Here is a 26,479-nt window from a genome sequence, read left to right on the forward strand (position 1 = left end):
AAAAAAAAAAAAAAAAAAAAAGCAAGCAAAGAAACTGGTTTTCCCATCACTGCACTTGTTAGAAACAGAATGCCTAAAAACATATTTGGAAAAGAAGTATTGCTTTAAAACTACCCTAAATCCCTGATGGCAAATACCTGATGAAATGAGTTTGGAATGGACATGGAATATGTCTCTCTGGAAGCAGTCTGGTCAAGGAAGGAGCAAGCTAAATGTACAACCTTCACTATAGTTTTAGACTAAGGTGATCAGCAATTTATTGTTTATGAATGTTTTCACACACAAAAAAGACAAACTTTCAGATCAGCTTGCCTCAGAACCCCAAACCATTCAGAACCCAATGAAGTAACTGAAATTTAGAGATCTCTTTCCATCAATCCAAAGAATACTGGCCACTATACTAAGAGCAAATGCCCTTTTTTGCCATTCAAATGTTGCTAGGAAATTCCAATATTGCTCTGACCCCCACATTTTTCCAAAACAGGCATTCCTTCTAATAAGCATTCTTCTGCCAGAAAGATTTATAAAAAAAATATCAGAAGATGAAGAGGGAATGAAAAAGAGAATACAGCAGCCATGTATACTAAATTTGAACTGTCGGTGAGTTCTTGGACCACCCACCCCAAGGTGCTTGCACATAAGTCTGCTGAGAAAAGCTCTTTCTTTGATTAAAAAGTCTCTGGCTAAGGTCTCCAAACTTTTCTCCTTGGGCAGAATAGGCTAGAAATGCCTCCTTGCTTACAGTAATGCTACAAATGACTCCTCTGAGGACATCTCCCCTTCCCCAAAGAAAGCCTGACAAGGAAACAGCAAAGCATCCTAAGACACGAATATGAACATGAACCCAGTGTTGGAAGCTTGGGAGCAGTGACTGTAACGAAGTTAACTGTGGAACTTCTAAGGACTGAATTTAAAGGGCACATTGGAATGGGGTTAACAACGTGACTGTGGCTGTGTAGTAAAATACGGACGGGAAAGGGAAATGGGGCAAGAGGTGTAAATAGGTTTACTTACAGCCCTCGAAGCCGAAGCCAGATTTTCTCGATCTGCTCAGGTTGCAGGTACTTCAGAGAGTTGCTCTCGAATTCTTCAATCTCCTTGGTTGGAGACTCCATAGCTGCAGGCTCTCACTGGGGGCGAGGAGGAGAGAGTTGGGGATGTCCCCTCCCTCACTCCTCTCAGGGTCCAGCCTTCGATCCCAGCTCTGCTCGTGTCACTTTCTCAGTGCGCCCCCTTTCGCCTCTACCCTCTTATCCCAGGGCCGGCTCAGAGCTGCCTCGGATCTCGGGCAACTCCCGCCCCAGGTGCGCCTGGGAAGCAGCAGCGGAAATCAGACATGGTCCCGGGCTACCGCCCAGGGGAGGGAGAGGTAAATCGCCCCAGCTCCTAGAGGAAGCGGCTCGGACTGTTTCACTCCCCTAAACAAAGCCACCGACCCAGACGATGCACTCGGCAGCTGAAGGATTTGGTGGAGAAAAGGAGAGCCGGGTGGGGAGGAGAGAAGAGGAGGAGAGGAGGGGGGCTGAGTAGGAGGAGCCGGCGCAGCAGGAGAGGTCGGACCTCAACTCCACTCCGCCTTCCGCCCAGGGCCTGTCCCCTCGCTCTCCGGCCGCTCCATCGCACCCCTTCTGTTTTCTCTCACTTACCAGCACCTCCTCTGCTGACAGGCGAGAAAACTGACAAGTGGGAAAAATCGGCTGTCAGCGCGCTGGACTGGAGTCTGGGCTGGCCCCGAGGGCTGGCAGGGAGGGCGCACCGGGCACCACGGTCTGCAGGGCTCGACGCGCCCCGGGCCCCAGGCCACCCCTGGCCTGGAGCCGCGCAAAGAACACTGCTGCCAGGGAGCGCGCAGAACCCACACGGAGGGAAGTCCGTCCCCATCCTTCCAGGGGACTCCAGGCCCTGAGGAGGGGTCCTGGGGTACTGCCTGCAGCTTTCCTTCACAAAGTATGTCTGTTTCCAATCAAAACTCTCAAACGGGGCACATATTCCCAGAAAACACGGAATTTCCTCACGTCGAGGACGCACACCTCTCAGGGGCTCCCTGTGGTGATGGCTGGGGGCTGTTGATTGTTAGTAAAGAGTTTCAGCGCCACAGAGGGGCAACTCACTGTTGGTTATTTAATCTTTCACAGTGGCTATAAAGGTATGGAGTAGAACAATGGGACCAGGTATGGAGTTGATATCTGGAGGACAGGACATAATCCAAAAACAGGAAGGGGGGGCCTTCCTGTGCAACCTAATTACAACCCTAACAACACAGAACTGGTCACCACACTCTCTTTTAGCTGAAGCCACCACAACTCCCCAAGAGCCACTGCAAACTCAGGACTCAAGAGTTCCTTGAAAGTCAAGGTACAGTGCTTTTTCCTCCCTGGCAGGTACTGCACTTTTTTTTCCAGCCCTGCTCCCAGTGATATTTTTCTATCTATCAGATAAATGCTTACATAAAGGTGAGGACAAGGTTTTCTTCATTGGTCAAATTCCCATCCATGTCTCCTTGACAAAGGAACAAAATGACTGTGCTTAAATTCTGAATGTTTGCCCATTTGATGGTTAGCATTCACTTTCCAATTACTGGAGGTTACAGTAGTAAGGATGATATGGCTGGCCCTATACAGCAAGACAAGCATCAGATTCTTGAGGTGCTTGACCAAAACAGACTTTCCAATTCTCCTGCCACAGATTCTCAAGTTATTCCGTTAAAGTCGGTCCTTCCAGATGTTCCGGAAGCACAAACATCTTCACTGAGTCAAGGCATTATTACCATGCAAAAATAACATTAAGCAGCCAATGTATATTAATGTGGAGTTCATTTATCAGAATCAAACCAAGTACCCACTCAATATCATCCAGCTTAGAACAGTGACCAGGAGAAATCAGATGCCAAAAGGAGAAATTATTTTTGCAACTTGTTTTGCAGATGGAAGATTAGAAGCATGGTCCCCAAATGGGATCCTTCCATCGATGTGTGCCCTTGGGTAGCAGCTGTCAGAATGTGGAAGTGTGGTCATGATAAAACAGCAAGCACACTTTAGGAGCTTCCTCTGGTCCAAGCACCATCCCTACAGGTTCTCCACTCATGTAACACAACAACCTGAGCTGATATTATCATCCCCGTTTTATAATATGAGAACAGAAGCACCAAGACATAATGTAGTACAAAGAGCACTGAACTAGAAACAACTAGGTGAAGGCAGAGCTCATTATCTCACCCTGTACTTTTAAAGCAGGTACCCCACAACTCCCATTTTCCATATCCAAGATTTTCAAAGTGTTTGAGCAACAGAATATTTTATTTCAAATAACATAAGAGATCCCAATGCACACCTCATCTTCAAAGCATACAGAGAGCTGCTCCGATTGAAAGTTGTTTCTCAGGGAATTTAATTACCATCTTTGTCTTCCCCCGTCTCCGAGTGCCCAATGCTCCTACTTTATAGATGAGAATGAGGCCAAAGTATCACAAAACAGTTTAGGGTTCCTCACATCTAATCCAGAATTCTAAAACACATGAAAAAATAAGGGTTTTTTTTTGTCAATGACATATTACTATTTTCAGATGAACCATGTTATTAAGTCACTCAGATTTTGTTCTCCTTGTTCATTACAGACAGAGCAGCCTTGATAGTTGCAGCCACACTACAAGCCACAAGTCTATTGGCATTCTGCTTAAGACAAGCAAAAAAACTAATGCCCAGAAATAAAAGGCCTAAGAAAGCACAAAGCTACTTGCCATTGGAGGTTAATTTTCATTGTGACCTCCTAGCTCAACTTTTTGAGTCAAACATCAATAAATATTTTTAGAGATGCATGTATACATGCATATATACAACAGTTTAAAATGGTACCCCAAATATACATATCATAACTTAGCCCAAGTACCAGCAAACCCCTGCTTTGTTACCATTAAGTATTTTAAAAGACTAGAAAGTAAGTTCAAGTAGAAACTGGGTAACTACTTGACAAAGAAACAGGAATCATGCTTTGTAGGCATGAGAATGACACCCCAGGTCTCATTCATCTCTAAAATTTCATGATTTGATAATAATCACAATTATCATCCCTACCAGTTATTGAGAACCAATGTACCAAGCACCACACTGAGCATAGCACAAGCTGGATATTCATCCTCAACAAAATAGCTCTATATAGCTTCATTACGCCCACTGTGCAGAAAAGACTCCCCTAAATCAGATAACTTTTACAAAGATAAGCAGCTAATAAATGGCAGAGCAGGTCTCAGACCTAAACCAGAAGGCAAAGCACATGTTCGTTCACTTTTATTATATCACCTCTTTGCAAACATATAAAAGACTAGTAGAAAAATAGATACTAGAGAAGGTAGGGCTGCAGCAGAACCAGAGATAAGGGGGCCACTCATGCTGCAAGGAAATTAGTGGGCTATACAGTGAAAGGACATTTGAACTGGATCTTGAAAGTGGGCGAGCAGAAGTTGCTTTCATGGAAGATGGGTGGAGGCAGGTGACTCCACAAAGAGGAAACAGCATGAAAAGAGGCACAGAAACATGAGAAGGGTTGTCTGGCAATCCATGAACAGCTTTGTGGCTTAACTGTAAATTAATGACTAGGAACAACAGGAGAAAATTCTAGAAGGGTCAGCCAGATCCTATAGTCAGGAAGAAGCTTGGGTTCCCTCCTGCCAAAGTTAGGAAGTCAAGGGTACTTCTAAGCAGGAAGTCACATGGTAAAATATGAAGCATTCCTGATGCCTTGATTCTTTCAGAGAGGCCGCAGGAATCTCCACAGAAATGCAACATTCATGGGACAAATGATAAATGGGGTTCTAAAAAAGGACTTCACCTACCAGGTGCATACAAGCTCCTCAGATAAGAGAGGAAGAAAAGTCAGACAAAGAATATCAAAAAAGCAAAGCACTGTCTTCTACAAACATACATCTTCCAGGGACAAGATTATACAGCTTGTAGTGACCTCCATGAAGCCAGGCTGTGTCCTTGATTCATTTTTCACAACTTGGCAGTGACATCACCGAAAGAGTCTGTTGAGGAAATTCTGGAGACACATTTAGGACATCAGAAGTAACATCAGGCACAGCAGCTGCTCCTTCCCACCCATAGCAGATGTGAGCTAGCCTCCTAACAGACTGCCTGTCAACAGATGCTGCTCTCACACATGGCTCTCTTGCAAGCAAAGGGCCTCTGTCATGACACTGTCGCACAGACTTTTCCTCTCATGTTTTCTCTGATTGATTTTATGATTTGGAACACACTCTGTCCCAGGTAGCAACTTCACTAGAAAAATAGAGATGAAAAGACAATGAACTAGAGAAGCCCAGAGGTTTCCCCAATCTAATCCCTACTTGAGCAGCCAGCATAAAAAATACAGACCCAGAGATCAGCCCAGGGATTCTGGGAAGAGAAGGAATGGCGCAGAGTCCTAACTTGACAGCAGTCCAAAGCCACTTGAATAGACCCACATGTGTTCCTTCTCTTGCAAGACCCTCTGTTGCTCTCACAGAAACTCATGTAATCCTTCCAATGACGCAGTGCAGGCAAGCAGAGGGCTGACTCTTCTATTCTCTGGCCCTGGCTGGGTTTAGCCTGATTTACTCTGAGTCTCTTTCCAGTGCTCATATTCCCTCATTTGAAAGCCACACTCTGACTTGAGCTAGCCAAGCTGTTTGAGCCCAAAACAGCTATTGAAAAAGCTGGGTCTGACCCCATCATACTAGATATAATCCCACCAGGCTAAACATGACTACCCAAGACATAACCTAGATTAGGCGTTCAGAGTCATTAGCCTATACCTCTGAACCAAGTGAATAGTCCCAGGGTGACAGATGACTAAAAGAGATCCAATCCTGTTTCTTTATGGAAGATTTGATGTGGCCACATGAAGAAAAAGAGAGGGTCTGTTTTCTTTTCCTTGAGATAAACTATGGGTTTAAAGTCATCTTGGTCTTAGCTTGATCATTTCCACCATGTAGAGAGAGTAATCCAAAGAAATTATATCCACACAGAGAAAACCTGAGAGAAGAAATATACAAAGAAAATAAAATGTGAAAAGGTCTTTGAGCTGCTTGATCCCACTATGCCTGAAGCCAGGGCTACCCTTGGACTTTGAAGTTATATGAATCAAGTAAGTGTCCTCTTCCCCATTTTTTTCACTTTAACTAGTTTGAGTTAGCTTTTTGTTATTGACAAAGACTCCTAACTCACATAACTCCTCCCATAAGGGATTGTTATAGAGAGCTGAAATAAGGTATAATCAGTGCTCTGTACATTGGAAGCTCTCATAAATTGTAGTTCCTCCCCCATCGCATCCATCCAACAAAATACTAAGGAATGAAACTTCACACTGTGTAGGAACCGTGAAAGGCCAGAACATCCTGAGGGAACTCCAAGGAGCCTTTATTATTTTGATAAAAGAATACATCCGTCATTTTGTTTTTTGATAATGACATAAAAAGGTATTGCCATTACATACATTAGCCCTTTGAAACAACCCCAAAGTGAGTGAAACATTTATCATCCCCAATTTAGTGAGGAGGGGGCTCAGCTCCAGAAGTCATCGGCTTCCTTCAAGCTGGCCTAATTCCCTGCAGCTGGTGGCAGGAGGGCAGCAGGACAGAGCTGGCTTCCTGACTCCTGGCCCCAGCAGCCACTGTGCCTTGGGGAAGGCACTGCCAGCCTAGCAGAATTAACTTGGCTGTACTAATGGAATTGAAATTTTTGTTCATGTAAAATTGCTGATGCTACCGTCAGCCAAATTCTGACCCAAATGTACATAAATCAGCAAGTTGTTCTTCTATAGCTATAAAACAAATTCAAATAAGGAAAACCTCAGAGCTGGAAAGGATCTTAGCTGTCCCTTTACACCAGCTTCTAGCTCTGCTGATAAGGATGAACTTCCCAAACAACATAAGTGACAGCACAAGCAGGGGCCAGAGCAAGGACTGGGAGCCATGAATTCTGACCCAAATGTACATAAATCAGCAAGTTGTTCTTCTATAGCTATAAAACAAATTCAAATAAGGAAAACCTCAGAGCTGGAAAGGATCTTAGCTGTCCCTTTACACCAGCTTCTAGCTCTGCTGATAAGGATGAACTTCCCAAACAACATAAGTGACAGCACAAGCAGGGGCCAGAGCAAGGACTGGGAGCCATGAGCCATGTCCACCTAAGAATTTGGTCCAGTGGTTTGCCTGTGTGTAAGAAAAAGGAACACCCATCCAAAGCACAGTCCACCTGGTAAAGGCTTCCTGAAGGAAATGGGTGAAATATAGAAGAGAGGTTCCAGGGAAGCAGAAATACACATGGCAGCCCAGGCAGGGAAAAACTGTTGTGATGGGTGCAAGGGCATCAAAAAAGGAACACTGGGCAGAGGTGGGATATGAGAAGAGCCTATACTGTCCTACTGAGGTTTAGGGTTCTTTAACCAGGCATTGTGGTGCACCTGTAACCCAGCACTCTGGGAGGCAGAAGGACTGCAATTTCAAGAACAAGCACAGACTGGACAAATTAGTAACTTATAGAGACCCTATCTCAAAAACAAAAATATGGATACCAGTGCAAAGGACAAGGGTTCAATTCCCAAATTCCCAGTAGTAAAAATAAAAAAAAGGAATGGAGAGATAGAGGGAGAGAGGGTGAGGTAGGAGAGGGAGAGAGAGAAAAGGAAAAGAAAGGGAAACAAGGGAGAGAAGAAGAGAAAGAGCAATGGGGAAAGGGAAAGGAAGCAAGCTAGCTAGCTGACTTAGGGTTCTTCAGACCCTCCCAGATGAGGAAGCATTAGAGTCCGTAGGGCAGGTGTGTAGTCCATGCAAACTGAAATTTTGATTTTTTTTTTTTTGTACCAGGGATTAAACTTGGGTCCTTGTGCTTGTGAAGCAGGCACTGGAACCACTGAGCTAAATCCCAAGTCCCTGAAATTTTGATTTTTAAAGAAGGATAAAATGAGTTTTCAAATGCTTTTGAAATTTCATGAGAGAGAAAGATTTGCAGATCTTTACGTCTATATCTAGGAGGAAAAATCCCATAAACAAACAGATTCTTGAACCTTTTAAATTCACTCACTCAGCAAACATGAGTGGTTACCATGTAACACTAAGTATACAATGGTCAATAAAAATGTGCCAGTCTCTGTACCACACAGCTCCAGTCTAATCGGAGGAAGTGATAGAAAGCAGATTATAAAACAACAGGTGCACTATTGTAAAGGTAAAAGATGCTCAAAAGAAAACAACAGAATGCAATACAAAGAATAATAGGGATGAGATCAGTTTATAAACAAGGTGGCATTTCAGCTACCTATTTTGTTTGTTTTTGGTACCAGGGATTGAACTTGGGACCCTGAACTTGTGAAGCAGGTGGCAGAACCACTGAGCTAAATCCCTAGCTCAGCTACCTATTTCTATGTGACATACCACTCCCAAAATTTAGAGGCTTAAAAATCTGTAATTAAAACATTTCATGATTCTGTGGACTGGGCAGATCTACTGGTCTTGTTTGGAACTAGCAGCTATGGTCAGATGGCAGCTTGGATTAGAGTATTCAATATGGTTTCACTGCCATGTCTAGAGCCTTGGCAGGAATAGCTGGAGGCTGAGACTGTTCACTGCACGTGGTTTCTCCATGTGGCTCACCCATAGCTAGTGTAGGCTTCCTTCCAGAGCAGCTAGACTGCAAGAGTAAGTGCTCCAAAAGAAGAAGGCAGAGACTGCCAGGCCTCATAAGGGCCAGTCTTGGAACTGGCACAGCACCCTTTCTACTGCACTTGGATGGCTGGAACAATCACAGGACTAGCTCCGATTCAATGGGAGGAGAACTAGATCCCACTTCTGAATGGAGGAATAGGAGGAGGGGAGTGACAAGAATTTTGCAGCCCTCTTTAATCCACCCAGGTAGTCAATGGTGGCCTCTCTGAGAAGGTGACACCTGAACCAAGACTTGAAGGAGTTGGCCAGTTAACAAGTAAGAAGAAAATATTCCTGACAACCGGGAATAACACGTCCCAAAATCCTGGAGCAGCAAGGAGCTTGAACTAGAGATTGGAAGAAGGTAAATTGTGAGTAGAGTGATATGGCAAAGGGGAGAATGCCTGCAATAAGGTCAATGGGCAGTAGCTGGGAGGGAGCCAGAATAGAGCCTTGAAGGCAGTCTGAAGTCTGTACCTCTTAGAGGGCAGAGGTCATGAATGGCGTTTCAGGCACTATTCCCCCAAGGCATCATAGAGCAACTGACCAGCAACTGGCCTCTCAGAGAAGGACTGGGAAATTATTTCATTTAAGATCCAAGGTTAGTGACTCTTGGCACATAAGAGACATGGAAACAAGATTTCAACTAAACCTGAAGCTAGTATGGGGTTACTCAAGGAAAGGCAGTAAGCACTTCTGAGAGTTGCCTCTCAGAGCATCAAGAGTTAACTTTCAATTATCTGGCAAAGAATGATCAGTCCTTGCACTCTCCAAAGAAGTGAAATGTTATTTTTGTTTGGCTCTGCACACAAGGGGAATGAGGGATATTAACTACTCCTGACAGTTGTCCTTGGGGACATCTAAATGGTTCATTCCAGAGCCTGTGATTCTTAGAAGTTAAAGGATTTTTTAAGACCCAGGAGAATAAGGAATAACATTTCTATGAATCCTTCCACCCACATGCTTTTAACAGACCCATGGTAACAAAAAAAAGACCCGAAGGCATCCTGAATCAGCCCATAATCTTTTGTCATGTAGACTGATGGGTTCCATTTCTAAGATATAAGCAGGTTTCTATAAGCAGGGAGTGGAAATTGATTTATGGAGAGGAAAGACTTACAGACACAACTTAAAAGTATTCAGCATGCAAAGAAGATCTTGACAAAAGCCTCTCAAACTGTGTGCCACCAGTACTGCCATGGGACCAGGTATCCTGTCATACTCAGAGCTACATGGCTCCCCCACTGTCTTGGCTACACGTTAAGGCAGAAATGAGAAACATTCTCTTCAATGAAATTTAAGAGGCACTTGAGAATTTTAATCGAAACATAGAAGGCAAAGAGTGCTGAGTCCTTGAAAATAGTTCCAAGCAAGTCATTTAAGACCTTGTCAGAAATCATTCTGCTCACTACGGACAAATCAAACAGTCAGAATTGATGAGTCCTTACATAGCAAAGATTTCATTTCATACTTCCCCTCCCTCAAAGGGCACATAGAATATTTGTGAGAACAAGTGCCTGCCTCACCCATTCAAATAAAACAGCAGAAAGATCTCTGTAGCTGTGTAAAAATCTGTTCTCTTCACCATGAAGGCTTTTGCTGATAATTTCCCTTCCTATATATGACTCAACCCACAAGAAACCAACCCCTCTGCTAGATCAATTCTAAGCAATTGCTAAGGTTGCTGTTCTATCCTGGGGCCTCTTTCCACTTTTCCTAGTAATTTAGTGCAGGATTTATCTGCCTCAAATAACATGCAGCAACTAACTGGCCAGAGAAGAAATTTTAGTATGTGAGCTTTTCTAAACTGCTGCATTGTCCATACAAAAATCAAGGTTCTTTTTTGAATTTTATTTTTTATTTTATTTTATCCCATTTCTTTGTATGGATTTCAAAATTTTGTTCTCATTTTTTCCTTCCATTTTCACTTTAAAAATCAAAACTTCTTTAAGGACTTGTTGAAAAAGGTTTCATCATTTATTACTGGTGACCTCAGCAACTGTGGCTTTTAGAAACATTTTAATCAAATTAAAAAATGTGTTTATTTCAAAATAATGACAAGGAGAATTACATCATTCAATTTATTTACCAATTTGATGAGCATTTCAATGTTGGCCTACCTTCTGTGGTCCCTACCTAGCCCTGGAAACCACTACTAATAAATACATCATGATAAACCACTAAAAATGTGAAGAAAAGGGGACAAAAGAAAACAACTCTACTTGTAGAAAAGCTGCAGAATATGGAGCTCAAGGCATTAAAGACTTCTGAAAACATAGTGATTGGATTTTTCTCTCAGTCTCTTAAAACAATTAAGAAGGTGCTTAAATTAGACAGCTTGTCAGAGTTTGCTCTTCAAAGCTTGTTTAGATGTATGATTCGGGGCACATCCACAGCAGCCTGGCATGGCATCATTTTCATGATGCTGGAAACACAGGTCTATTGGGTGGGTCCTTAGCCTGTTTGCAAACAAACTTTTCTAACAGTCAGGGGCCCTGTCTGCCAAGATGCCTGGAGCCCTCAGCAGCAAGAAGTTCTCGTCTGTCCCCACTGCTACCAACTGAAATAGGACAGGTACCCTCACAAAACAGGAAACGTGGATTCTCGGGCCTTAATCCGTGACTCTCACCAATTAATGATGAAGACATCTCTTTTTCTGCCTGCCCTCACTAACAATGCATGGAATGTACCCTCTTTTATCCCTACAAGGACCGGGGAACTGGGCAGGGACAATAGGCTCCCTCCAAGGGTGAAAATGACCCGCGATCCAATTCTTACACCAGGAGGAAATCCTCTAAATCTTGAGGACATACTCCTGACCTAGTGGGAAATTACCAGCCCCTAGCCCACTTCAGCGAAGCCAGAGAAGTTAGTCCTGCTCTGTTTTTTATGGGCCAGCCTAACCATAGGGACTGTGCCTCCTTTACCTCAAGCGAAAGCCCCTTCTGTTTTTTCATATCTTTAAGCTCTGTCTATTAAATCTGACTGCCCATTCTCTCTCTCAGATGGGTCCTGAAATTATTATTATCAGTATTATTAATGATAATGATAAAACCTACGAACCTACTCCATGGGGATGGGGGGAAAGTTGGGATCCTTATCTCCACTTTAGGGGAGTTCCTTGGACCGTCCTCCCCTTTGGGGAACCTCCTCAGACCCCGTCCGGTAAAATGTCAAATTCGTAATTTTCAAACGAATCCAGTTAAAAAAAAAACTCGACTGATTTGTAATGTAACCATGGCGCCAAATCAATATCCCTCTAGACGGGCTTTCCTGGCAGCAGCGGCACTGTGACGTCACCGAGAGTTTGCGCCGGGAAGGAAAATCCCTCCTGCACCACCTCCCTGCACCACCTCTCTCGGACCTCACTCCAGCGGAGCGCGCCTGCCTGTCTTTAATTACCCGTGAATGGTGCGGGGAGAAGCAGCGGAAGAGAGGCTGGGAGGAAGTAATGCAGGAGGGCGACCAAGGGTGACTCATGCTGCTATTCACCTCTGAAGAGAAGTAACATCTTGGAAAGGATGGCTCCCTGGCTAGTCTCCAATAGACAATACCTTTCCTGTTCCCAGCAGACAAAGACTGTGCAATGCAGCTGAAGGGAAACGGCCAACGTCAATAATGCATCTGGATCGACCCAAGCTAACATATTTTTCAGCTCTCTGGGTAACTGAGCTGTTGTCAAAATACAGTCCTTAAAAGGCCACACGGCCACGTGTGGGCAGAGGCATCCCTGTTTCTGAAAGCAGGTTTAACCCTGGATGGTATCCAGAGGGCTCAGCCCAATCTCTGCCTGTCCCCAAGCAAAACTGCTGCTGTCAACATGGGTGGTAATATTAATATCAGTGGTACAGCAGCAATTACTACTTAATGTATGCACACTGTATTGTATGGAAACATGGCATCCAGGAATCCTCCCACACCAACACGTTAACTCCCTTAAGGTCAGTAAATGGCAGTCTTGATTTGAACTGAAGCCTGTGATTGACCTACAGAACACCAATACCTCTCAGAAGGTATTCTGGGTGTGAGTTGAGAGGCTAAGTCTGTGTGTGATCAACCAAGCCCTTTAACCATGGTACTCTGAATGAGCAATTACCCACCACTTCAAGCCTTTTTATTTTCCAGTACTGGGGATTGAACCCAGGGTCTCCACACTGGGTTCCATTCCCTTTCCTTTTTATTTTTTGAGATAGGTTCTTACTAAGTTGCCCAGGCTGGACTCAAACTTGTGATCCTCCTGCCTCAGCCTGCCTGGCTACTTCAAACGATTTTAAGCAACTTTACAAACAAGAATGAGGAGACAAAGTAGAGGAAAGCCCTACCTCACCTGTACATTTGCAAACAGTGACATTGCTAAATAAGAGGGAACCTGCAGTTCTTGCTAGAACTAGTTTCAGTCATTCATTTGAGGATCTGCAAATAGACCCTCAGCCCCAGGACCCTGCAGCATAGCCACAGTGGTACATAGCTGTCACAGGGAAGTGACACTATCTTCCTGAAGGTTTCCAATGACAAAGAGTATACTCAAGCAATGCAGAGCCTTGGAAGCACAGTTAGGGACCCCAGGTTAAAAACCCTGCAGGCACAAATCCAAGAAACTCCTCTGTCTGCACAACCCAGTTTCTTCCTTTTGCCTCAACAGCATTTTTCTCTCTCTTAAAGAAGAGAAAAAGGATAACACAGTTTTTTGGTATGGTTTTCTTGCTTTTTAAACCGCTCCCATTGCTTTCATCTATTTTTCATCTCTTACAGTGTTTCTTTTGCAAGATGCAAGAAAGCCTAAGAATGTGGATTCCTGTAATGATTAATGCTGGATTAAATGCTACAAAACTGAAAATCATGAGTAGAGCTGATTGCTAGTAACAGACGTAGTAATAGCAGAACAACACTCCCGTACTCATCACCCTGTATTAGGCCCTGTTCAGTCCCCCAAATTGAGAGCACAGAATTACAAGGAGGACCCACAGGGCTCTGCCTCCATGATCTGGGGTCACCCTAGATGTAAGACACATTCCCAACACCTGTGCTTGCACTTCTTGCTTGTCATCCCGGCCATCTCAGGGGTGGTTTCAGCTGTGTGGGAACAAAACCCTAAATTCCAGGGACTCAAGTGACAAGGGCCTTGATATGCACTGCCTTTCACTGTCTGGCAAGCTGAGGGGCTCAGCACCCATACCAGACAAAAGCCATCTTCTGTCCTGGAAGTAAATGTCTTTTCAGAGTTCCCATGTCAAATCTTTGTTTTGAGAATCCTGGAATAGCAGACAATCATGGGGTTTTAGAAAAGTTTTAAATATTTATGGATGAAAGATTCTCTTTAAGAATGTGATAAAAGTTAGATAAATGGGGAGCAGGGATAAATCCAAATAATTTCATACATCTTTTCTGTTATCTCAAAAATACTTTAATATATATGCCAATTTGTTTTCTTATACTACTAGTTTCTCTTAGTTCACAAAGAGAAAGATTTGTGCCTCTGTTTGCTTCTTCTCTGTAAGAGTCTTTTTTTGTCTATAACTTGTACTGAGTTAACGTTTTGGTCATTCTTTTAAGATTAGGATGCATAGTGTGTTAACTATTGTTATTCTCTAATTATTTTGTTATGAAGTTTTATTTTTGATAGAAGTAATGTTTTTAATATTTTCTTTATTAATACTTGTATTACATTTTTAAAAAGAAAAGGTATTAAATTATAGGATTTATTCCTATGCAGTTTCAGGCACCCACTGGAGGGATCTTGGGATCTATTTCCCATGATAAGGGAAAATAGATACGTGTATAAATAATACACATATATAAACATATTTGAAACATGTGAGATACTGTACTGATATCGATATTTTAAAATATGTTGATGTTCTCCATGTGTTTGCTACAGTGTTTCTTATTAATCTTAAATTTTGCTTACTTTCCTATTTTTTTAAATTCATTATTCCTAGGGTTTTGTAATGAAAGATTTTCCAGACTAGATTGTCAAATTGTGGAAAATAGAATTCTCACTTAAGTTTTCGTATTTCTTCTGGACCTGTTTTTTTGTTTTTTTTTTTTTTAATCTATGGTGTGCCGAGGTAGCAATTTTTGTTATTACTTTTATGTTATACATAAAACCAATTGTCCTGGAAAAAAAGAGAGAATGTGATAAAAGCTTCAAAATGTGTACACTATGACTTATATGTATTTAGGAGGCTTTTGACCCTCCTGCAATTCATCCAGCCACTTCTCCAAAACTCCTGCAATGGCTCAGAGTGAGTGTGTGTGTGCATGTGAATCTAGTCTGCTCAGCAGTGAAAGAAAACATTATGAAGTAAAGTGGGAAGATAACTTACAAATGCCATATTCAAGTTCTTCAAAAAGGCAACTTCGTTTAATGAGTATCAAATATATGCCATGAATTATGACTTATGTATTTAGGAGGCTTTTGACCCTCCTGCAATTCATCCAGCCACTTCTCCAAAACTCCTGCAATGGCTCAGAGTGAGTGTGTGTGTGCATGTGAATCTAGTCTGCTCAGCAGTGAAAGAAAACATTATGAAGTAAAGTGGGAAGATAACTTACAAATGCCATATTCAAGTTCTTCAAAAAGGCAACTTCGTTTAATGAGTATCAAATATATGCCATGTTCTTTGACAAGCACATTACACATGTTCTTGCATTTAATCCTCTTTGCAACTGTAAAGCAACGAGGCCTATGCCTTTCATATTCATCTCTATTCCCAGTTAGTTTCACAGTCCTGGCACTTACTGAACACTTACTGAGCGAATTATAATTCTGCAAGATCTGGAGTGGAGCAGTGATGTGATCTGACTTGTGTTTAATAAAGACCACTCTCCTGCTATGCTGAGAACAGACCACGATGGGGGCAAGGGGAGGAGTGAGAAGACCAGGCGGGAGGCTACATCCAGTTAGGCAAAGGCTGTGGTGGCTCCGCTGGGTGGTAGCTATGGAGATGGAGAGAAGTGCCGAAATGTGAGAGAAGGAGAAAGGACCCCAGTGGTTTTTGGTCCAAGAAGCAAAGCAAGCATCCGTTTAGGCTCATCTCTACATTCTAAGGAAGTAAGACTTGAAAGCCTGCTGTCTGATTCACAGGGCCTCAAAACCATCTTTAAATAATATAATAAGATGTGTTATAGTTTCCAAAGATTTTTCATTTCTTATATTAGATATTCTTGATACTCCACAAGGCCATGAGAAATGAATAGGGGCCTTTATTTTATTTTATCTTTTTTCTTTGCAGTACTTGGGATTGAGCTCAAGACCTTTGCACTGCTAAAACACCCATCTCCTTTATATTTTTGTCTTTGAGACAGGTTCTCACTACATCACTAAATTGTCCAGGCTGGGCTTGAATTTGTGATGCTCCTGCCTCAGCCTTCCTGAGTGCTATGATTATAGCCATGCACACCATGCTCAACCACGGAGTTCCTAAAGTAGCACGTGTTTCTTCATTTGACTTTGGTTTTGTAAAGCAAACTGTGCAAAGTGCTTCCTTCATCATGCTGCCTCCTCTCTGTCTCAGGCTGCATGATATTCTCTCCTGCTGTCCTAGATGCAGGTTACTTTGGCCTACCCTGCTGACCACTTCACTCTGTAGCTTTTGGTCAGTTTTCTAAATCTGAGTACTCTGTGTAGATGCAGACTTCCAGATGACCCAAATCTGACACCAAGAACAAGAGGCCAAGGTCATTCCCTCTCCCACTGTGAACAACACAGGCACTTCTATTTAACCCAGGCTGCCTGGCAAATATAGACCCATCTGCTCTGTAAACAAATCAAGTGTGAGTCTGGAGATCCCTTCCAGATCCCACCTGGCCAGGAGGATGCTCTTCAGAGGCGAGAGCAGAAACCACTGAAGGTTTTGCAGATAAGTCTCTTATTCACATGCCTCAAGGTTTTGCTAAAACAAATCCTGAAACAAAAAAAAGCCATGGTGATAGAAAAACTGTATCCATGGTATATCTACTATGAACAAGGCATTGTGTCAAGCATTTTTAAAAGCACCGCCTGGCTGAATCAACAAGGTATGATGACGATATACGGCAAATGTATAAATATAAAAATTTTCAGAGTAAAAGACACCTTGACATTAATCCCCTTCAAAAAAAAAATCCCTCTCACTTCTAACAATCTTATCTCATCCTTCTTGTCACTTTCTGAAGAGATTCCAGAAGTCCTCTTTGGGGAGTGTCCTTATGGGGGTATGACTAAAAATACAGTGAATGGTGCTGCTGAATGCCACCTAATGAAAAGCCAGGCTCATAAAACTATTCTGGTGTATTTTCATCCACCTTATTCACCAGATCTGGCATGGCGTAACTTTTGGCTCTTCCCCAAAGTCAAATGACAATGAAAAGTTAAGTGCTTTGAATCAATTCAGGATTCAGGGCAGCCATGACAATGTAACTAAAGACACTCACTAAAGTAGACTTCCAAACAGCTTCAGAAAGTGTGAGAAAAATGGGCTAAGTGTGCTTGAAGTGAGGGAAAGTGTTTTGAGGGGGATTAATGGTATTGAGTCTTGTACTGTTGTAATTCTGAAATTTAAACATTCTGAGTATTTTTAGATCACACCTTGTTCACAGAATCCTTAAAACCCCAAATTATTTTCTCCATTTTTTCCTGAGAAGGAAAGTTTAGAGACCAAGCAATTTTCCCGGAGGTCCACTAGTCCATACTGATGTCTGACTTCAAAATACAGCTTTCACCACAATTGTATCTAGGATGACCAATTGTCCTGTCTACCCAGACAGATCTGAGTGAGTTTGCAGGATTTTCTTTTTCTACTACTGTGGGTTGTACCCAAGTAACCTGTGGGGAAACTGAAACTGTCACCTAACAATAGTATCTATCAACTTAATGAAGCCACTGTGATCAAATAAAGAGAACATTCCAGCCCAAAGTACATGTGAATACCTTTTGACCTTAGGAATCATAAAATATTGTGGTGTCTAAACATTCTCTTGTGGTGTCTTTCTGCAGATGTTTCTTGTGTATCTACACAAGATAATGTGCTGATAATGTGTGTATAAATAACCAGGTTTGCCTCAATTAAAGCAGACAGTCTTTTGTCTCCACTCTGCCTAGAGTGTCTTTCCTTTTCAATCCTCACTCTCTCCTTCAGGTACTGTTCGACTAGTGGGGGCTGGTCCCCCACAGTAACCCCAGCTTTTTGTTGTTGTTTATTTTGAGACAGGGTCTTGTCAAGTTGCTAAGTTGTCCAGGCAGGGTTTGAACTTGCAATCTTCCCATCTCTGCCTCCCAGAGTGCTGGGATCACAGGAGTGAGCCATGATGCTTGTCAGGTTTTCAATTTATAATAAGGCAAAGACTTAGGCAAACAAGACAATGGTCACATGTATGCTGCCTTTTTTAACTGAGGTGTGAATATAGAAAATGCAGTCATTTCAAGAATACTTAAACACTACTGTAGAATATCTACCCAGAGCCCGCTTACCTTTTAAAAGAGCAAGACCCTTTAATAACTAATCTTAAGAACTGAGTTCTTAACAAAAATTTTGCTGCAGAACATTAATCCGTAACTTCCTACACCAGGGTTACTTCCCCCAGCTGATTCTCTCCAGCAAGCTTACCAGTAGTGTGTTTTCTTTTGCATCTGTTTGCTACAAAATAATAGCATCTCTTGCTCTGGTCATTATAATTTACACCCCAGGCTAATTTAGCCCAGGAGTGGGGCCTAGTATCTTGCTAAGGGCATGCCACTGGATTCAGCAGTGTGGGATAAGATTCAGCTGCTTAGAAAGGTGGTATCATTTGCACCATTTACTAGGAGTGCTCACACATTCATTCCACACAGAATGTATGTCTATTCTGTGCCAAGACTGTTGTCTTCACATAAATTCTATCAACTAGTAAAAAAGTTATCTTCAAAGAGCCTTACTGGCATGGTGTCCTGGAGACTGAGGCTGTGATAGGTATCATCCAAGATACCATCTTTCTGTTTATCATTTAACAATTTGATCAAAGAAGGTATAAGCAGGAAATATGCCAGGCCAGTGCAAGTTCTGTACTGGATACTATGGGCTTAGAGAAGCAGTCGAGCTATGCTGGTAGCAAGAAGCCTTTGGCTTGAGCAGGGTGGACCTAAGCAGTAGATGTTTACCAGCGGTCATGCTCAAATGGAAAGGAAAGCTAAAAGGATCCCTGGGACCCAGGAATACATGGAAAGCTGTCCTTTCTCTAGCAGGACTGTGTGAGCCCCCGCTGCCTATTGCCCTTGTGCTTATTCAAGCAGCCCCACTGCATGGTGTGATGTAAATGTTTAACACACTGCTCTGGGGCAGGAGATAGGGAAAAACCTTAATTTGTAGCATTTGCTGACATATGTCGTGTAAATACTCCCACCCTAGCCAATTCTAATGCATCGACCTGACCTCGTGGAACACAGACATGCTAACAATCACCCTTCAGAGCCACCTCCAACACACAAGTATTCAATTCCCACCCAGAGGTCCACCCTATCCTCCTTCAGTCACACTCTCTTGCAAGTATGGATGGAGAGCAGGCAGTTAATCCTGATGGTCAATTTAGCCTAGGAAATTAGTTAAGCATACTTTTGAGTGTATCTGTGAAGGTGTTTCCAGAGACAACCAGCACATAGGTCAGCAAACTGATGGAGAAGATCTGCCCTGAATGTGATGGCAACATGTAATAGGATGGAAGCCAGGATGGAACAAAAGCAGGAGGACAAGCTTACAGCAACTCTCTGGTTTTGTTTCTTGGTGTCATAATGTGAGCAGATTTCCTATGCTATGCCCTTTTGCCATGTTTGTGCCTTGCCACAGACCTAAAAGCAATGGTGATCAGCCAACATGGAATAAAATCTCTGAAACCACAAGTCAAAACAAACAATTCCTCTCCTAACTTGTTTTTTTCTTAGTCATTTTGTCACAATGACTAAAGGCTGGCTAATAGAAGAGAGAAGGGGAATTTTGTTGTAAGAACAAAAGAAAAGCACAAGACATTCTGCTTGACTATAGTGGAGAGCATAAATTTTTTTCTATTTAAAGTTGAGTAATTTCTTCTTCCATTGCTAAACAAGTTGACATGAACTATTTCTGAGCTATCCTTAAAAGAAAATAACTACTGTAAAAGAAGGCAAGTCAATGTTATTAAATAGTTAAGGAAACATCCCCAAAATGGTTAAGGGGCTCCCAATTGTTCATCTAAATCTGAGTCCTGAACTCTATTTATTACTCTTCTCCCTATAAAAGAGTCACAAGGGTGATAGTAGTGAAAGCCTATAACCCCAGCTACTCAGGAGGCTGATGCAGAGGAGTCTGAGTTTGAGACCAACCTGGGCAACACAATGAAACTGCATCTCAGAATAAAAAGAAGAGTCACAAGAGTTCTGCCTACCATTGTGTGGGTGTGATGATGATGTGTTTCAGTAGCTCCCTATTCTTCCTAGGGTGAAGTCGTAAATACACAGCATGGCATGAAGGTCATCTTTGCCCCACCCTACCTTTTCTACAACTTGATTTCATTTTCTGCCTCTCCTCATCAACCCTGAAATCTTGTCTCACTTCCAGCCACACTGTATGGAGTGTCCTTCAAATGACACAATGCTAGTCTCTAGTCACTGTTATTTGGAATTCTCTACTTGTGCCCAACCCCTATGTCTAGCTAAGATCTGCAAACCTCTACTATTTTTGGCCTTAGCATAATCTCCCTTCTCCATGACTGCACTTTCCATGGGGTTACCTTCAATCAATTATGGTCTGAAATTATTAAATGGAACTCCAGAAATAAACATCTTTTAAGTTTTAAATTGTATACTATTCTGAGTATCATGATGAAATCTCCTGCCATCCCCCTTCCTCACATCCCAGATGTAATCATTCCTTATCCAGCTTATCTGTGCTGTATAGGCTTACTCACCTGTCAGCATGTAGTGTCCAGGACGATATTTTGAGAGACTAAATTTACGTAACTTTTTATTATAGTATGCTGTTATAATTCTATTTTATCCTTAACTGCAATAATAAACTACTGTTGTTATTGCTGCTACTGATATCAATATCTTACTGTGCCTAGTTTATAAATCAAAATTTATCAGTGATGTTTGTGTAGGAAAAAAAACAGCATACACAAGCTTTGGTATTATCTGAGAGGTCAGACACTTCCTGGAGGTCTTAGATCCACCTCAGATAAAGAAGAAGGGCTCTTGTATTTCTTAAAGACAATCTGCATTTCTAGCCTGTATATAAACTCCTTGAAGGCAGTGATTAGGCTAAATTTGTCTTCTAGAAGGTTAGGAAATATATAATAAATTCTTGCTGACTCATCTTTTTATTTCATTAAGAAAAACATCTTTACTGCTCAAAAGAATTTTCCATACTCAGATTGCCTACATTCCTAAACTCTTCTCAGAAAGAAACCAGACAGCAATGGCATTTCTGATGAGGGGCAGACCCTTCCTTGTCAGAAAGGAAAACAGTGAGGCCAGAGAACAATCAGATTGTTTCCCTGCTGTGGAAGCTTGTGACAGTTAAGCTGGAAGGTCAGCTTGATTGGCTTGAGAGCCACCCAGAGCATTAGAAAAGCACATTTCTGAGTGTGTCTGGGTAGGCCATAGAGATGTGACCCTGGGGATTGGGTATATCGGCTTCCTGGCCCCTTCCTCTCTGGCACTGTTTCCCTGTTCACAGGACAGAGATCTTTGTGGCCTGAGGTGAGTGCTACTAAGAGGCTGCCAGGAAGACAGAAATGAGTGCAATTTAGAGAGGTGAAGAGGGGATGGAGTATGTCCTGGAGGAGGAAATGGGCAGGTGCGTTCTAGGGCCTGGAGCAAACAGGTAAACCAATTACACTATAAATTTCTCTTTACAGACTAGGAAAGCTTTTCAGTGCAGGAGGGAGATAGTAAAACAAATAATGAAAAGTGTTATGGTTTGAATGCATCTCCCCAAATTCATATGTTGAAAGCTTAAAGCTCAATCCCAGTGAAACAGTGGTGGAAAGTGGGGCCAACACTGATTTCACTCTCCAAGAGGACAGCAGGCCATGAGCGTGGAGCCTAGAAAGGCTGATGTTTCAATGTGAGTTTGAGAACTAGGAGAAACCAATGTCCCAGCTCAAGCTGCCAGGTAAGAGAAGTTTCCTGAAATCCTCATCATTTTTGTTTGTCTGTTTTTGGTTTTTTTCCTGTTTAAGTTTTTAATTGATGAGGTGAAGCAATCTGGACGGGCGATCTGCTTTACTCGGTTTACTAATTCAGATCTTAATCTCATCCCATGAACTCTCACAGACACAGCTAGAATGTTTGGCCAAATGTCCAGGCACCCCATAGTCCAGTCAAAATGAAATGTTCCAACATCTAAATATAACTACTGAATTAAATAGGTTGAGCATATCTGACATTTGAAGCTCTCAGAAGATCAAAGTGCCAAGCAGTAGGCTGGAATGCCAAATGACACCTCACCTCCAGGGCTTAGATGCTAAGTAACTGAAGTAATCAATTAATACTCTAGCTAGAAGGAATCACTCAGCAACTTTGCTGCCTGCTAACTAACCCCTAACATCAGCAGATCATGGCTCCAAATTCATTGCCAACTTCTGGAGAACTATAAATGAAAGAGAAAATGCTTTAAGCTATCAAATGAAACATTCCATGTTGACAGGAATATTTTATTTTGTTTTGAATCATACAGCTCTACTCTATAGCAGCATCTGAAAAGAAAAAAGAAAAAAAAAACAGTGAAGCATCTAACAAACCAACCTAGCCAGCACTGATGCAAACAAACAATTAAAGGGCTCCACTGGAACCTTTCTGGGCCATGGGTGGATAAGCAAGAAGCACAGCTGCCACAAGCACTAAAACCTCAGTCAACGAGAATCTAACTAAAACCTTCCTTTTGCAGGGCTCTGTATACTCCACTTTTAGTTGAGCACAAGTCACAAGGTATTGTGGCATTAAAGGAGAAAGGAGCTAAAAGTTGCTGACTATCTATGTAACAGGCAATGTGCCAAGCCTTTCAGGGACACTGACTCTCCTAATTCTCACAACTACTCTGGGGAGAGCAAGTATTTATCTTCCCCATTTTACAGATGAGAGACCCGATGATCGCAAAACTTAAGTGATTTTCCCAAAGTTATAACCTTTAGTATCTTTACTTATAGAAGATCATATGCATAGCTTTATTTTACCCTTCATAAGGATAGCAGGAAACTCAAATTCAAATACTCTTGGTACAGTCGCTGCTCGGAGATTTTATTTATGTATTTATTTTTATTTTGTTCTTTCTACAGCAAATATCTTATGAGTCGAAGTAAAAGAAGAATGAATAGAAAGATAGATACACAGGACAGGTGGAACAGTGACCCAGATTTATTTGATTCCAAAGCTCTTACTCTTTTTATTTAATTGAATTGGAGATATGTAGTGGAACTAGGCTTTTGTTTTGTTTTGTTGTGGGTTTTTTGTTCATGCGTTCTTCTGGACTTTCTAGGGTGAGTCTAGATTTATATATTTCAGCCCCAAGAGATACTTGTGTAACTTCCTCCAGAATCATGACCATCTTATCTCTCTTATTGAATGGAACCAAAATTCTTTGTCTTAGCAGGAAAATATCTGACCAAGTCAGCACCCTGTTGTAGAAATCTAAAACATCTACTCATTCTCATAAATAATGTCAGATTCTGGGTAAAAAGGATTTAGGGGATCGATCTGAGGTCTGCAATTTCTTTTGAAATGCATGGAAAACTAGCATGAGTGAAAAACAACATGGATTGATTGATAATGGAGAAATAGATAAAATGGACTAAATTTTAGCAAAATGTTAGTTGTAGAGCAGAGGTGGTGGGTATATGATGTTTACTATGTAATTTTATCACTTCAACTATTTGAAAACTTTCATCTCATATGTTGTCATACATAGAGGAAAAAAAAGTAAGCTGTTGGTCGCCAGAGACCAGGGTAAAAGGAAGAATTTTAGTTTAGGATGATAAAAAATTTCTGAAGAGGGACAGCAGGGATAGCTGTACAGTAACATGAAGGTGCTTTATGTCACTGCACTGTGAACACAATACAGGTTAAACAATGTCAGTAGGGTCAACTTTATGTCATCTATTTTCTACTGTAATAAAAATGAATAAATAAATAGTTTTAACATTTTGGGAGGAGAGAAAAGCAGCCAGATATTCTGAAAACTTTCTGTAGCAACAAGGATAGTTCTTGGAAGTACACAGATAGGACAGAATAGGAAATGAGAGATTTACAAATGTTGCTGCAGAAGTATGAAGAAAATGAGCTAAAATATGCTAAATAAACCCATTCCTCCAAAAGAAAGTTACACAAGGCTTATTTGATTTTAACAGAAAAAAGTACCTTAGGGAAGGAATATTATCTTTGGCATTATATACAGAACTCTGAACTGAATCAGGAAATGTGTTGATTCAAAGTATTTCCTCTACATGATTATACACTGTTCTATAAAGCAGTGTGTGCTCATGTGTATATTACTACATTGCATAAATATTGTCACCTGGCATAAAAATATCAGATTGAGTGATACTTTAAATCTTTTTCAACTTGTATAATTTTGTGGAAGCTTTTACATATTCTGTACAAGTCTTTGAATGCTACAGTTAAATAAATGCTAATTTAATTGATTAAAAACAAAAGAAACCAACTTCTGCTACATCCTCTCTTTGTTGCCTTTAGGCCAGGAAAAGAAGGCCCTTATGCAAGCCCATCGCTCCAGTCTCCTCTCTTGCCTTTTAGAGGTACAGTCTTTCTCCTTTGCTCAAGCGCACTAACCACCATACCTCTGCACATGCTCTTTCAGCTGGCTGAGGAACCCTGCACTCTTTCCCTTCCTACTTGGGGTACACAATCCCTTGGTTTCCTCTGACTCTTCCTGTAATCCGATTCTGTTACCATCTCTTCATGAGTCTTCTTTGACCTTCACTTTGCCACACTCCTCGTCATCATCACCAACATACAAGCACTCAGTCTGCCTTCTACACCCCCATTTTCTTCCTTTCTTTCCTTTCTGTTGTACCAGGGAGCGAACTCTGGACCTTGCGCTTGCAAGGCAAGCGGTAGCACCACTAAGCTAAATCCTTGGCCCTACACCCCCATTTTCTACATCCTACCATCAGCTGCACTCTCACTGCACAGATATTTTGAGTAACATGCTGTCTCAGAACAAATAAATCTGCACCAGGGAACAGCTCTTCCCCAGTGCCCGGCATTGCAGGTGGGCACAGTCATCTCTCCATTTTCCTTGGAAAGAAAGGACGGAGGGAGGAAAGTCAGCATTTCCATTTGTTCCATCAGACCTCAGGCTGTTTTACTATGCTAGTCCTAAGCAGGAATTTATTAGAAGAAAAAAGTGGTATAAATTCTGCTAAGTTTGATAGGAAAATAAATCCATAGTTCTGGTTGTTCCTATTAGTCACCCAATGCTATAAATTAAACTACTGCCTGATAGCATATTAATCTACTTTTCCTTAAATTATACACCCATGCCATACACTTTGGGCTGCCAATTTCTATTAAATGAAGGAGACAGAGAGACAGACAGAGAGAGAGAGAGAGAGAGAGAGAGAGGGAGAGAGAGAGAGAGAGAGAATCTATGTGTGTGTGTGTGTGTGTGTTGAGACAGGATCTCAATAAGTTACTGAGTTGCTCAGGCTGGGCTGAAACTTGTGATTCTCCTGCCTCATCCTCCCCAAGTGCTGGGATTACAGGCATATTCCACCATACTCATCTGAGAAAAATGTTTCACTTCAATTTTTCAGAAAAGCATATAAATACTCCGTTGTTCATAGTCTCTTGGAGAGTCATACATTGACCATGTTCTTCCTTTGGCCCACCTACTTGCCAGAATACAGATTGAGAACATAAAACAGTATCTGAGGCAATCCGGGAGACTAACACATGTGCCTACATAGGTACACACACACACACACACACACACACACTTGTTTACCTGCCCCTGACTTTCTATTTTCAGTCCTAAGCTCTCTGCCTTCATTCCCACTAAGAGACAGATTTGGCATTCCCACATTTTCCACAGTACTACTAGAACAGAAAGAACTGGACAAACATACCCTTAAGAAATGACTGATCTCATTCACCATCACTGCCATTGTTCTAACTAATGATATTCTCACACAACACAGTACACTGGATCAATGGAATGTTTTAGTCATTTTGATATCACTTCCTATTCTGACACTTCTATCTAAACATAAGATACAGTGCTGGAATTAAGAAACCAGATCCAGATCCAAATTATCTTGCTTTCTAAATAGAAGGGGTTTTTCTTATTATTTTACAAACATTCTTTTGAAAATGGTCATAAAAAGAGGTTACCCTGTTTCTCAAACACAAATGTGATCTCAACAAGCAAAGCTGTTCTCACAATGGATTCTCCACACAGGACCTTGAAAGTAGTGATAAAAATGTCATTAGGGTATGAGTACTAATGAGATACTTAAAATATATGTCTTAGCTGCGGACAATTGAAACTTGGTTGGGTATTTAAACTTCTGCATTCTTTTAAACAAGGATCTGTACTTCATGGTATTGTTAAAGATCTTAAAGTACTTGGAAAAGGAGAATGCTTCTCCCATTTCACTTGGACACTCAAATCATACCTCTGGAGCACTTTCTGAGTATACACCTAACATAGACACAGCTCCTTTGAGGTTTCCTGTGAATAGAGGCCCCCATTTTCTTCATCATCCAGAGTATTCCACCAAAGTTCTGCTAGGTTTTGAGCTGGACATAGTGGAGTTCAAATGCCCATTCTGCCACCTCTGCTATGCCCTTGGTAA

The 26,479-nt window shown here is 41.7% G+C and overlaps 1 protein-coding gene across 7 annotated transcripts in view; it reads right to left on the minus strand.

The window, feature by feature from the left end:
• The window catches only part of Pde1c (phosphodiesterase 1C), a 576,741-nt gene that overhangs the window by 289,210 nt on the left and 261,052 nt on the right, over positions 1-26,479 (minus strand). The window contains exons 1-2 of one of the 7 annotated variants that reach the window (XM_033757619.1): positions 1,647-1,678; positions 1,015-1,130 (exon numbers count right to left, since the gene is read on the minus strand). The exons of 5 other annotated variants lie outside the window; for them this stretch is intronic. In XM_033757619.1, the coding sequence (XP_033613510.1) occupies positions 1,015-1,115 (101 nt within the window). In that variant the 5' untranslated portion in view covers positions 1,116-1,130; positions 1,647-1,678. Of the gene's footprint in view, positions 1-1,014; positions 1,476-1,646; positions 1,679-26,479 lie in introns of those variants that run through there. One more of the 7 variants, XM_010628349.2, reaches the window with a different exon arrangement.

Source organism: Fukomys damarensis, unplaced genomic scaffold, assembly GCF_012274545.1.
Source record: "Fukomys damarensis isolate Sample0158 unplaced genomic scaffold, DMR_v1.0_HiC HiC_scaffold_4, whole genome shotgun sequence".
NCBI lineage: Eukaryota > Metazoa > Chordata > Mammalia > Rodentia > Bathyergidae > Fukomys > Fukomys damarensis.